The sequence below is a fragment of the Zootoca vivipara genome, chromosome 5, assembly GCF_963506605.1.
Source record: "Zootoca vivipara chromosome 5, rZooViv1.1, whole genome shotgun sequence".
Classification (NCBI taxonomy): Eukaryota; Metazoa; Chordata; class Lepidosauria; order Squamata; family Lacertidae; genus Zootoca; species Zootoca vivipara.
Window position 1 is genome coordinate 42,946,024 of NC_083280.1, and position 14,348 is coordinate 42,960,371.

At 42.5% G+C, this 14,348-nt stretch overlaps 1 protein-coding gene across 1 annotated transcript in view; it reads right to left on the reverse strand.

The window, feature by feature from the left end:
• The window catches only part of LCOR (ligand dependent nuclear receptor corepressor), a 48,882-nt gene extending 35,560 nt beyond the window's left edge, over nucleotides 1–13,322 (reverse strand). The window contains exons 1-2 of the mRNA XM_060274684.1: nucleotides 6,548–13,322; nucleotides 4,116–4,231 (exon numbers count right to left, since the gene is read on the reverse strand). Coding sequence (XP_060130667.1) covers nucleotides 4,116–4,231; nucleotides 6,548–6,621 — 190 coding nt within the window. The 5' untranslated portion in view covers nucleotides 6,622–13,322. The remainder of the gene's footprint in view (nucleotides 1–4,115; nucleotides 4,232–6,547) is intronic.
• Nucleotides 13,323–14,348: the final 1,026 nt, after the last annotated feature.

Here is a 14,348-nt window from a genome sequence, read left to right on the forward strand (position 1 = left end):
TGTGGGAAGGCCAAAAGCAGGAGATGAGAGCAAGTCCCATTCTCATTGTTATTTCTCAGCAACTGGGATTCAAAGGCATGCCATCTCTGATGCTGGAAGTAATGTTTAGCCACCAGGACTAGTAGCAATTCGTACTAGTATGATGAGAGAGAAAATTTCCACACCATGCATAACATTATACACTTCTATCATCCCCTACTAACTCACCTTTTTTCTAAACTAAATAGAATTATTATTATTATTATTATTATTATTATTATTATTAATGAATTAATTAATTTATACCCCGCCCATCTGGCCGGGTTCCCCCAGCCACTCTGGGCGGCTTCCAACAAAATATTAAATTACAGAAATCCATCAAACATTAAAAGCTTCCCTAAACAGGGCTGCCTTGAGATGCCTTCTAAAGGTCTGGCAATTGTTGTTCTCTTTGACCTCTGGTGGGAGGGCATTCCACAGGGTGGGTGCCACTACCAAGAAGGCCCTCTGCCTGGTTCCCTGTAACTTGGCTTCTCGTAGCGAGGGTACCGCCAGAAGGCCCTCGGCACTGAACCTAACGTTCAAACTTTTCCTCATAAAGTTGTTCCAGCTCTATGACTGCACCATAGTTTTGTGCAGACACATCAAGATCACAAGGGGTTTTAATTTTTGTCTCTTTCCTGCTGATCTCCAACACGGAATTTGCCTTTCTCACAGCTGCAGTACACCGGATGGCCCTGAAGCTCTCCATCACAACCCCAAAATCCTGTTCCTCATCATTTACTAGCAGCTCATTCTCCATCACTGCATATATATGAAGTTAGGAAAAGCTGTGGCACTGAGTGGGTAGAACGTATGTGAAGCATTCTCCACACAGGCCATGTGGTTCTTCCCCAGCACTTCAGGCAATTTAATACAATCCACCCAGTAACAACTCCACAGGCAGTCCAACCCAATCACCAAACCAAAGGCCAAGACTCCACTCATTAATAGATGGCGGCAGTGCGTCAGGGTGCATTGAGTGAGAGATACCATAAGCTTGCTAGGGGGATCAGGAGTCAATGTGGCAAGCTTTCCCTTCAGCAGATAGATTTATCTCTGGCTGACCAAGCACACTCTTGCTAACTTTTAATCTAAAGGGAAATTGCAAAACATGTTCCAATGACTACTGCACAACAAAGCATCTACACAGGATATGTAGCCAAACTGGTTATTCTCAATAAGAAACTATTACAAAGTTTGTGTTGTATGCTTCAAAGAGAGATTTACAGTATGTATAAAGTGGGATAATAATAATAATAATAATAATAATAATAATAATAATAATAATAATAATAATATTTATACCCCGCCTATCTGGCTGGGTTTCCCCAGCCACTCTGGGCGGCTTCCAACAGAAAAATAAAATACAGTGTCCAAGCAGAACAATGGGGGTGGAGACGCTCCTTCACGTATACTGGACTGAGGCCGTTTAGGGCTTTAAAGGTCAGCACCAACACTTTGAACTGTGCTTGGAAACGTACTGGGAGCCAATGTAGATATTTCAAGACCGGTGTTATGTGGTCTCGGCAGCCACTCCCAGTCACCAGTCTAGCTGCTGCATTCTGGATTAATTGTAGTTTCCGGGTCACCTTCAAAGGTAGCCCCACGTAGAGCGCATTGCAGTAGTCCAAGCGAGAGATAACCAGAGCATGCACCACTCTGGCGAGACAGTCTGCAGGCAGGTAGGGTCTCAGCCTGCGTACCAGGTGGAGCTGATAGACAGCTGCCCTGGACACAGAATTGACCTGCGCCTCCATGGACAGTTGCGAGTCCAGAATGACTCCCAGGCTGTGCACCTGGTCCTTCAGGGGCACAGTTACCCCATTCAGGACCAGGGAGTCCTCCACACCTGCCCGCCTCCTGTCCCCCAAACAGTACTTCTGTCTTGTCAGGATTCAACCTCAATCTGTTAGCCGCCATCCATCCTCCAACCGCCTCCAGGCACTCACACAGGACCTTCACTGCCTTCACTGGTTCTGATTCGAAAGAGAGGTAGAGCTGGGTATCATCCGCATACTGATGAACACCCAGCCCAAACCCCCTGATGAGCTCTCCCAGTGGTTGCATGTAGATGTTAAAAAGCATGGGGGAGAGGACAGAGCCCTGAGGCACCCCACAAGTGAGAGCCCAGGGGTTCGAACACTCATCCCCCACCACCACTTTCTGAGCACGGCCCAGGAGGAAGGAGTGGAACCATTGTATGACAGTGCCCCCAGCTCCCAACCCCTCTAGACGGCCCAGAAGGATGTTATGGTCGATGGTGTCAAAAGCCGCTGAGAGATCCAGCAGAACTAGGAAACAGCTCTCACCTTTGTCCCTAGCCCGCCGGAGATCATCAACCAGTGCGACCAAGGCAGTTTCAGTCCCATGATGAGGCCTGAATCCCGACTGGAAGGGCTCCAAATGGTCCGCTTCTTCCAGGCGTGCCTGGAGTTGTTCAGCAACCACCCGCTCAATCACCTTGCCCAAGAATGGAAGATTTGAGACTGGGCGATAGTTGGCCATATTGGCCGCATCTAAAGATGGTTTTTTAAGAAGCGGTTTAATAACCGCTTCTTTCAGCGGGTCTGGAAAGGCTCCCTCACGGAGAGAAGCATTCACCAACCCACGAAGCCCATCGCCCAGCCCTTCCCGGCTCGCTTTTATGAGCCAGGATGGGCAAGGATCAGGGAGACAGGTGGTTGGTTTCACTCGTCCAAGCAGCCTGTCCACATCCTCGGAGGTAACAGATTGGAATTGATCCCACGCAACTGGACTAGACAGGGCTCTAGCACTCTCCCGCCCCGGCCCTGCTCCCACGGTGGAGTCTACCTCTTCCCGAATCTGAGCGACTTTATCTGCAATAAAGTTGTGATACCAGTCACAACTTCATACAAATAAATATGCTACACCTGAGAAAGAGGTAAAACAACAAAGCTACAGAACTCCTGCAGCTGGCGCCAACTCCCACTCTCCGTTGCTGCTTAGGAGCAGCAAGTACACTACGAGACACGTATGCTCAGGTGGGGCCTCACGTTTTTACTTCAGTATTAGCAAATATGATACAAGCGAATCAACATTCTAATCCAGCACACATAGGTACCGCACTTTTCCGTGTATAAGACTAGGGTTTTTTTACTTTAAAATAAGGTTTAAAATCTGGGGGCGTCTTATACACAGATAGTTCATATGTCCATTTTCTAAATTTGGGGTCCCCAAAAGTAGGGTGCGTCTTATACACAGAAAAATGCAGTGATTATCGAAACAACTGATTACACTGGGTCCCACTCAGTCACAAAGCTCACTCACAGCCTAACCTCATTTACAGAGTTGTTTGGGATAATTCCCCCATGTATGTCATCCTGAGTTCCTTGGAACAAAAGCAGAATACAAGTGTGAATAAAGACAGTGCTTTGCAAGGGTGCTCACAGCCCCAGATACAGAGAATCCTGGGCATATCTTTTAAATCTAATAGTTTCACAGTTGAAGTCTGACTTCACTGTTCTTGCAAATTTAGTACTGTATGTAGATATGTTGGCTCCTTTGGGTAAAGCAATTCTGTAACTTTTGGCTCTGTTCATCAAGAGATAAACTGCCTTTGTTATTTCTGTAGAGATTATTCAAAATGAAGAACTTCACACCAAAATGTATATATGTAATGCATATATATTATACATACATGTAGGAATGTGACCTTAGCAAGTGGTAAGATTTCAGATAAATGACTGTGTAAAAACAGGATAGATGTTTATCAGGAATTGTGTAAATTAATTCATTCGGCCACAGGGCAGGACATTGAGTTACATTAACTCCATGAGTGTCTTTGAATTCCTCCAAGAGATTCACATAATCAGCATCACTTCCACCTTCACTAAGATCCTATTGATGACAAACATCTAATACAGATGCTGTATAGCCTCTAAGGATCATATCAACTTCTCATATTAACAACATCCTTCACATACATTGAACATAAATCCTATGTACACAGCTACATGTGCCAAATGCACACACTTCAGTATATTCAACATAATAGTCACACATATTAATAATCATATGTGATGAACATGTAAACAGTTTTTTAAAAAAGAAGCATTAATGTTGCAAAGATATACTTGGAAATGTGTGGGTGTTGCTTGTTGAAATGTCGAAAGCTAGAGGAATTGCAGAATATGATTTCCAGTAGTTAAGAGAACAGCATTTCAGCACAGTGTAAAGCTTTGTGCCTTCTCTATGACAAACAAAAAACAATGAAAGTTATGCAGAAGAGTAAAAATTGCAGAATTATGCAAAGTACAGTAAGAGGAATAATGCATATCTGCTGAATATTCATAATTTATAGAAGTTGTAGAATTCAGCTTCCCTTATTACAAGAAAGAAAGACAGAATGAAAAAAGCCAAATACTCAGCCTCCTACTGAAAACATTCAGTCTCTTCTAAAAATATATTATACAGCAATACAGCAAAGCATTCAAAGAGTTTCATCTTTATAGATATACCTTGAATAAAGATAATTTTTATAGACTCCCTGTAAAGTAAAACAGCATTATTATCCAATGTTGTGGTTAGGGGCTAAGGCTGAGAGAATGTGACTTGCCTAAAGCCATCAAGATTCAAGATTTAAATAAAGGGCTTCCCGATTTGTAGCTCAGTCTCTTAGTCACTATACCACCCCAGCTCTCTGCTGACATCATGTAATCCCTGCACATCCCTATGCAAAAACCTAGTTGACATGGATGAAACAAATCTGCAGATCCTAGGTAATCGTTGCCTTTACCTTCACATGAAGTGGTAATTGCTTTGGCAGACTGTGTCTTAATCTTCTAGATCTGAAGGGGATGGGAAGCAAAAAAAAAACCAACACATCCTTTGGCTTTATGTACTTTTGACTTTTAATCTACCTAACTGTAAATGCTTTTCTCTCACTTTCTACATCTAATCAACAACCTCTTCTACCCAACATACAAGATATCACTACTGTCCCTTCATCATGCTCACAGAAAAAGTATCGTGGGTTATTAGAGTATGGCATTTTTTCTCCAATTGCTTTAATAATATTTAGACTAGAAACAAAGATTTTTAAATAAGAGATTATTCTTCTGCTGGCCAGCACAACTTCATAGACCACAGTCAAGGATTTTACTTTTTTATTACAAATGACTCTCTTTATATGCAACAGCAAATGCAGTCTTATGAATTCAACAATATGGAAGCCAGGATTTCTAAAGCACCATGCACAGCAGAGTTCTTTCCCTAGTTCTGCACTATTCTGCAGAACCCTGCTGGCAGTTTCCGTATTCTTTACACTGGCTGATAACTAATTTTAAATGAGAAGTAAAACTGTTAAGAGTAGTCCAAGAGAATGAAATCTCATTTCTTCCTGCACAGCCAGAGCAAGAATTGACCAGTGAAATCCATTCCTAGAAGTAACAGTGGCCTTTCTAGGACTAATGGCTTTTAAGTTGTCTAAGATTTTGGGCTGGTACTGTCAAGCCAATCCAAAAATTGTGATTGCCAGGGTCTTCCCCACTGCTGGCTTGTTAGAAGCAAGTACCTCTGCCCAACACCAAAAGAAGTTCTCCCCCTGCCCAACTTTTCCTGCAAGCTAGGAACTTGTGAATTTCAGCCAATGCTTAGTGAGAGAGCTCTGGCCCTTCCACCAAGCGAAGGCTCAAGAAACATCCTCTCCTTCCTCTCCTTCAGGGAACATGCAAACTTCAGCAACTACTCAGCAGGGGACCACCATCACCAAGCAGTGGCTGGAACCCCTACCACCTCTTTCTTGCAGAAAAGAGTGGCTAGGATCATGTCAGCTTTATCAGCTTTATCAGCAGTAGAGCTCCGGGCCTGTCTGCCAAGCAACAACTGTAAAGGCCTCTTTATCTTGTGGGAAAAAGAGGCAGGAATGTGGGGGATTCAGCTGGTGCTGGGCAACAGCACTTGCTTTCAAATAGCACCCAAGATGTCCATAAGCAGGAAGGGAGAGGTATTGCTGGTTTGTCCCTCTGGGACCAAGGAACTCCAGGGGGCTTCGATAAGTGTTATAAATTCAGATATATAAGCTAATTGACAAGTGGCACATTAAACCCAGGTTATGGTCGCCACAATGGTGCCATCCTCCCATGTGTTTGTTATTGTTAATTTCATTTCTATACCACTATACCACACATTACAACACATTAAAACATCAAATAAAACAATCCAGAATAAAACAAATTCAAGATCCAAGGAAAATATTTCATATCCTTCTCTACGCATTGTTTTGCTTTCTCCATATTTATTTACCTATTTAATTTATATAGCAGCCCAATAGCAGAAGTACTCTAGGAAGCCAGTATGGTATAGCGGTCAGAGTGTGAACCAGGGAGAACAGAGTTCAAATCCCCACTCAGTCATGAAGCTCACTGGGTGACCTTGGATCAGTCACAGCCTCTTAACCTACCTCACAGGGTCATTGTAGGGATTGACTGAGGAGGAGGGTTAACCATGTACTCTTTGGAGAAAAAGGTGGAATAGGTATATGCAATAAATAAGCTCTTCTGCTTACCTGCTCAAGAAAACTGGAGGGGCCAGACAGATGGAGATGTAAGTCGCCAACCTGGCATCCAGAGATCTCCACATGGTCACAATTGGACCTGCACCAGTCACAAAATGTGTCTGGTGAATTTCTAGCACAGGCTTGAATCACACAACTGCAATACCATCCCTAGCCTTCCTCCCAACTTTAGAGAGGTGAAGGGGGAAGAGATTGCCTGGACATTTCTGGGATGATCCTTCCCCATTCCCTGGTTTTCAAAGTTGGGAGGAAAGCTGGCCACTCCTCACGCTTGCAAGAGGGTGGTGCCACACTTGCCATGACAAGAATAATAGTTGAATCCTGCTCTGCTTGAAGCAGCAGATACCATTTCTCCCTACCTCCCTCAGCAAAAGAATAGGAAACAGTTGGTGGGATTGGATGAAAGAGCAAATGGGTGCATCTCTCTCAGTCAGCCAGCAATTTGTCATTCAGGACTTTCTTGTGTAGTTACCAGAATGAAAGCCTTTACATGCATTTATCTTGCTGGCATTCTTATGGTCAGCAAGGATAAGTGCAAATTAAAAGCTTATTAACACATGGTGATTTTAACAGGAACAAAGGAATCACACACACGGAAGGATTTATTAATCCATAGAAATCATCCCTGTGCTAGACAAATATAGGGCTTCCCTTTCCTGGGTAGCAAAATATAACACACACACACACACAAAAGAGGAACTCTGGCCTGATGGCACAGCATGCAGCATAGTGAGACGTTTAAAATATCTAGCATATGCCACTCTTGTCAGTAGTGTAAATCAACATCAATGGAAGAGGTTATACATTACAATTCCCACTGCTTGATTGGTTGTACTTTGCACCCCAGTATGAGATGAGCTCTCATACTTGTCCCATGGGAACAGGAACCCTGAACTACTCTGAGTAGACCCACTGATATTAATGAACATTACTTCATTATGTACATTCATTTCAGTGTGTCTACTCTTAGTTGACTATCACCCTTGAGTTTTTTACTCACATCAGCCCTGCTTAACATATAAGGAAGCTCCAGATAAAAGTATCTTGTATTAAAATGTGAAAAATTGGGGTGAAGCTGCAACAACAGAATGTACATCTCTGTTTGTAAATAGGGCTCTGGGCTTCATACCAACTTCTAAGCACATCTATTTTCAAGCCCCAAATTAAAAGCCCAAAACAATGGAAGGCAAGATTCTCAACATGAATTTTGAGCCAGAGACACAATGTTACCCTTGCACAGCCCTGTGTATTATCTTCATATTAATAATCTTCAATACTCATATAAAAAAGAGGAGACCTATGAACATATCACATGTGAAAGGGGGGGGGTCAAGTAAAGTTTGCTCTGGGAGGCTAATGTACTTTCCCCATCTTGTGATCCTTCAAGCTGCAAGGAAGCAGCCCCACTTAAATACCTTGTTTGGAAGGGTAGATTGGCCTCAGAGAGTATACATCCAATTTCCCCTATCTTTGGTCCCTAGGCAGTTGGCCATTTGCCAAAACTCTTTAGCCTAACTCGCAGCACCAGCTGGCTAAGGGCTCTTGCATACATGTTGCTCCCTGCTGCCAACATTCCCTGGCAGCCTGCAAAGAAAACCATCAGCTTCCACTTGTTTTTTTTTGGGGGGGGGTTGAGGAAGAGATGGAGGGTCATTTGCATCCCTAGTGCTTTTTCCACAAGGGTAGGAGATCTGAAAATTCTGATGTGACCATCTCTTATCCTGCTGCCCTATCCCAAGCACACATACATGATCTAATTCTAAAACCTTAATTTACTAAGCAAATGGGGGGGGGAGGAGAAAGCAAGGCAAATAAGAGGATTTCCCCCCTCCTGTAACTTTCCATCCAAAGCCCTCACTGACAGACATGTCAGGGATGAATTTTTTCCAGAGGGGTAGCTTTGTTAGTCTGTTGCACCAAGAAGAACAGAGTCCTGTGGCACTTTAAGAAAAATAATTGTCAGATGTAGGAAGTGAGATCTGAGTTGGCAAATATGTACTGTATACATAAGAGTTAGGGAAAATAAATATATAAACCGGGAGCTAAATGGCAATGTGGTGCAAAAAATGCAACCAGTGATAATTCAATCAGAGCTTAGATGTATGTTAATTAGCACAATATAGGAAAGCATTGTCTCTATTCAAACCAAATTAATGTTACTGAAGCATGGAGCCAGCTCCAGAAAGGGCTTTGGAGTCCTTCTGTAATCAAGGCCAAATATAATTGTGAATTGCATGAGCATTATGCTAGAAATCATTATAGCCCACTCTTATCCCTGTTCATTGGGGCCAAACTGTTGTGGCCCACAAAATATAAGAGGCTTCACTTTCTCAGCCCTTTTGTCCCTGATATTTGCCTCAGATCCTATTCTACTCTGTTTCCTGGCTGGACCTGATCTGCCTTGCTCCTTTAAATCCATCTCGGCTTGGTGGCTCCAGCTTTGACCAGAAAAGGGCACAGAGCTCCAGAGAAGGAATGCTAACCCCAGCAATAACAATTAACAAGTGCCCCAGAATTGCCACTAAAACCACAAGTTAATCACTGCACATTGCTCTTTATTTATTCAATAAACTCACTGGGTGACCTTGGGCCAATCAGTCTCTCATCCTTCCCTACCTTCCATGGTCACTGTGGGGATAAAACAAGGAAGACGACAACCATGTACATCACCTTGTGCTCTTTGGAGGAAAGGTAGGATATAAATATAATTACTATTCTGTGCATGGTGTGATGTTTTATAAAGCTATCTTCTCTAAACCGCTTTTTGGCTCTATTCCCTTAGCGTACAGCCCCTCTCTTCTGCTGCAGTGATATGCACATACTGCAATGCTACTGTCCCTCAATCACCCTTCCATCTCCTTTTTTTCCTTTACCCATTCACAACTCTCTGCTTTTTTCAACCACTTTCAAATATTCCACTGGTTCATTCATTCCTCCTCACCACATATTTCTGCATTCTGCCTTTCACTCCTATTAAACACTTCCAAACAAAATATATGAGAGATTCATGTCATTTCCACTTAAGAGATATCAGGCAGCAGTGACAGGAAAAACTATCAGTGCTTGATGCTGGAGAACCTCTGCCAGTAACTAGATGGACTAGTGGTGTGTCAATGACTAGGAAGTTGGCAAGTAGCAACTGCCCCTGGACAAGCAGCCAAGCAGCAAAAAGAAACACATCCCATGCTTTCCCTTCACCATCCCACTCCAGTGAACTTCCCCTTTGACTGCATTGCCTGTTTACTTATTCTTATCACTGCCCCTTATGATTCCAGTTACAGCAGGACACCTCTATTACAGCGTTTCTCAACCACTGTTCCGCGGCACACTACGCTGGTTGGTGTGCCACGACGTGCGGCGACGAGAAGGGTGATTTGCATTGTCACGTGCCTGGCGGCCGCCAATACACAACAATGACCCGCCGGAAAGCAATATTTCTCCTCCTCTTTCCCAAAGCTCGATGCAAACGAGCCTGGCGGCCGCCAATACACATCACTGACCCGCCGGAAAGCAATATTTGGCAAGTGTTTCTTACAGTCATAATTATAATATAGGGCGGCACAGAGTTAAATTTTTTAACCTTTTTAATGGTGGTGTGCCTCGTGATTTTTTTCACGGAACAAGTGTGCCGTGGCCCAAAAAAGGTTGAGAAACACTGCTCTATTATGTCTTCCTGTATGTTTGCTTTCTCTTTCATTTCATGCTTTATGTGGAGACTGAACAAAGGGAAGCAAAATACATTTCTGAAAAGTTATTGACAAAGCTAATATTACTGTTAAGAGAAAGTTCTAGGAATCTGAGCATTTACGAATTGCTTTGCATAGAATTTAGAATATGGTAGGGGAACCATGTTTTCATATTTGGCTGATTCAGCTACACCAGTCGAATTATTAAGTTTTCAGTCAATCCCTCACATTACAAAATAAAAATAAGTAAATAAAGCATAGACACCAAAGTCATGTATTTCAAGCAATTTCAAGATGGAGATTTTACTGAGAAAGATTGGTACAGTATTAAACTGTGGAGCACAGGCTATTCTGAACCAAATAAAAATAATGGAAAAAAACAATGCCATTATTTTTGTGTGTTAGATATTAAAGTCTCTACAGACTAGAATCATCACTATTTAAAACTATCTTGCACAAATCACCTGAATGCAAACCATTTTATAATACCATAATCACAAAGTTTTTATTCCTTTTTGGGGAAACAGGCACCTAAAATCAGACTCCCAAGTACATTTGGCTTTATTTTAGTTAGAAATACTGAGCTTTCTCAACTCTCACTTGATAAAGGGAACAGACAGTAGTCAGTGCTTCCAAGAACCTATCATATTGGGATTAATTAGGCACTAGGCTTTTGGCACACATTTTCAACATCTTGGCCAAACTTTACAGAAGCTCTGTAAGTTAACTTTTTTTACTACTGCTATTTATAAAGTGCCACAATAGCCAATCATAGCCAAACAACCAATGTACAAATAGTTATTGGCAACATAACAAAGGAAGGAAAATGGTTTAAATATACTAACATCCTAGTCTTGGGGCATCCAGTCAAGCTACGCAAAGAGGTGCTTTTGTCCCTTGCATACTCCCAAATGTGGAAGTAGGATCAGAAACGGGATCTGGAAGAAAGGGTAAACAGCATGTTAGTTAAATTCACAGATGGCACTACACTGGGTAATGTTGCAAACATTAGCAGGAACAAAAATATAAATGAATTTAGGAACATACGAAGGAAAACACATCACATTTCAGGAAAGCGTGCCAATGACATGTAATGAAATTCTAGCACACAACAAAAATGTTCAAAGGAAACAGAGGATTAGTTGTAATGGATAAAAAGTAGATAAAGGGGACTGCAAGAGATCAAGAAGTTAGAAAAAAGTGTTTGTGAGCTGTATCTGAAACCAGTGTGCAAACAGGACTTACACTCCACAACAGAACATCCCTTCCATCACCTTCCCCCCCATGCAACCCTTATCTGCTTTGTGGAAAGCAGGGGAGAGAGAAGTTCTGCTGCAAAAGCAGAAGTTCTGCTCATGCAATGACTTTGTTGAATACAACACTGTGCCTTCAAGCCACACTAAAGACACTCTTGTGCTTGAGTCACTTGCTGTAAGCCATTGTACAGTACCAATCAGCTTTCTTCACTCTTACACACTGCTTATCTGGCTACAGTAGTAGATTAGGACAGGGTGGGCAGATCTTAGACTGGTAAGATCAACTTTGTTTTTTCACTAGAGTCCTGAGATCTACCAACCAGAGCCATGTGCAAGGCACACAGAATTAAAGAACAAAGTGCCTTTGAGCATATTCTGAGCATTTTCAGGATCACAACTAATTGAGTTTAGCATCTTTTCACACAACAGTCCAATCCTGATTAATCATCATTTCAGCAGACTAATTTTGGTAGGGAGAGTTGTTTTGTTGCCATTGTTTAATAACTGGGCATCAGAAATGCTTGCTGATCTACCAAAAATCAACCAGAGATCCTGAATTACCTTCTGTCTACCCCAGCTTAGACAATGATACAGTACTAGATATTGATATATTTTTTGTTCCCCTGGAACTTTTTTCTTTTTTCTTTAGAAAGTTTGACTTCAACAGGAAATAAATAAAATTCTATACTTCAATTGTATAATTATCAGCAAAGCATATTTCAGTAACACAGAAGTTTATGTGGTAAGTTTGACCTTAAGATTGACCCTGAGGTCAATCTAGAGTTTTACTTATTTATTTTTTTAAAGTCACTGAGGGAGGGACATTTTGCCAGTGTTCAGCATGCAGCAAGCTAGGCATGAAGATGAGGTGGGGGAAAGAGTCAAATTATGTAGTACAGTATTGAAATAAAGGATTTAGAACTGAGAATGGAAGATGAAGCAGAGGAAATAGTTAAGATGTCTAAAGGAGGAAGGAAGGAAACACCCAAAAACAGTGGCAAGGAAGCAAGAGATGCACATTCCCTTTAAAAGCGTAACCGGAAAATGAATTTCTACAGTTGTTTATTCCTTTGAACATTACTGGAGGAGGAAACAACAGGGTCAATTTATATTAGGGTTGGCTGCCTTTTGTTGTTTTATGTTCTTTGCCTAGAACTCTGGCCAGTTATTATTGGACCAACTTGGAAAATGTAGATTTCTTAATGTAGATAAGAAATTAAGTTCAGTACTTAAATACAAGAAAAATGAAATGTAACTGTTTCATTCAATATAATCTCATGGGATTCAAGATGAAAAATTTTGAATAAGCATTTTCAGAATAATTGCAAAAGTAAGAAGAGCTTCAATTTATTCCCAATGAGCAGGAAACAGAACATTTGTGCAATTTACCTTCCCTATGCTGCAGTCCCTCCCAGCTCTTTCTCTCCCCAAGAGAACTGCACACACACACACACACACACACACACACACACACACACACACACAAAATAACCAAGCCTTATTACTCTACTGGAATGATAAGAATTAAGCAAGAATTAACCAGAAGCACCAGGGACCATGTTTTGGACCTTTTTTGTACATAATCTGAATGGTTTATAAAATCTCATGATTAAATGTGCATAGCTTGGCCAAGAAAAATTGGAATAAGTGTATGAACTAATAATGGCAAGCAGGGCCGTCTCTAGGCCTGGGCCAGGTGGCGCAAGGTGCCAGGGCACCTGGCCACCTGGGGCGCGGAAGGGGAGCCGTACGGCTGGTGTCTGGGAGCAGCTGCTGCCGGTGCCCCCCCACTTCCTCTCCTCTCCTCCTCGTGAAGCAGAATCAGCGAGACTCCTGCCTAGAGTGGCAGCAGGCACTCTAGGCAGGAGTCTCGCTGATTCTGCTTCAAGAGGAGGAGAGGAGAGGAAGCTCAAGGGCTGTGCGCCCTCGCCGGGTCACTCCAGGTGCCGATGCAGCGGCTGTGGCCGGGGCTCCTCCTCCTCCTGCTGGCCGTGCTGTGGGGCGGGGAAGTGCTCCACGACGCCGCGCCCGCCCTGGGCAGCAGCGGCAGCAGCAGTTCCCCCAGGGGCAAGGTGGCCTGGAGCAGCAATGCCTGCAGGGCGCCTCTGCCATGCCGCGCCGGACAAAGTGCTGCTCAGTAAAGGTCAGTAACTCTGTAAAATGGGGGGGCGCCGGAGGGACCTTTGCACCACAGTGCCGGATGGGGTTAAGACAGCCCTGATGGCAAGGTCCTCAGAGTTAGGTTTCAGACTTTTAACACCTACTGAGCTCTCACAACAGACACAAATCCTGTAACTACTTTATATAATTTAGACAAAGTTCAAAGCACAATGAAATATATACCATATATTCTTAGCACATGTCTAAGAAACCACAAAAGATGCAAAAGAAAAGGGTTTGCTTCTTTAATCAAAGATGATCCCAATGAGAAGAAAACATTTCAATATCTGTACATGCTGCTTAACCAGGGCCATCTTAGGTCAGAGGAAAATGTTAGAAGGTATTTTGTGCACAGGTAGAGATAGCTGAATAGAACAGTTATATGTATGTCGTATATGAAAAACACATTCTATTTTTATAACACATGAAAGCTGGGCCCAATTATTTTCTCAGTTATCACTTACAGATATATGAGCTTCACATAGACATTTTGAGAACAGAATGCTGGACTCTGTAGCTAAAGCATGTGCAGGCCTCTAAATGTTGTGCATTTTGTTGAAGATTTGTTGTTTTAACATTTTCCACTGCTCTGCAATCCCGAGTTACCTGGATATTTGATGCTGAACAACCAGAAAGGCCTACAAACAGAAGTCAATGAAAACAGCCTCTCTATTCACGATCAAAGAAATA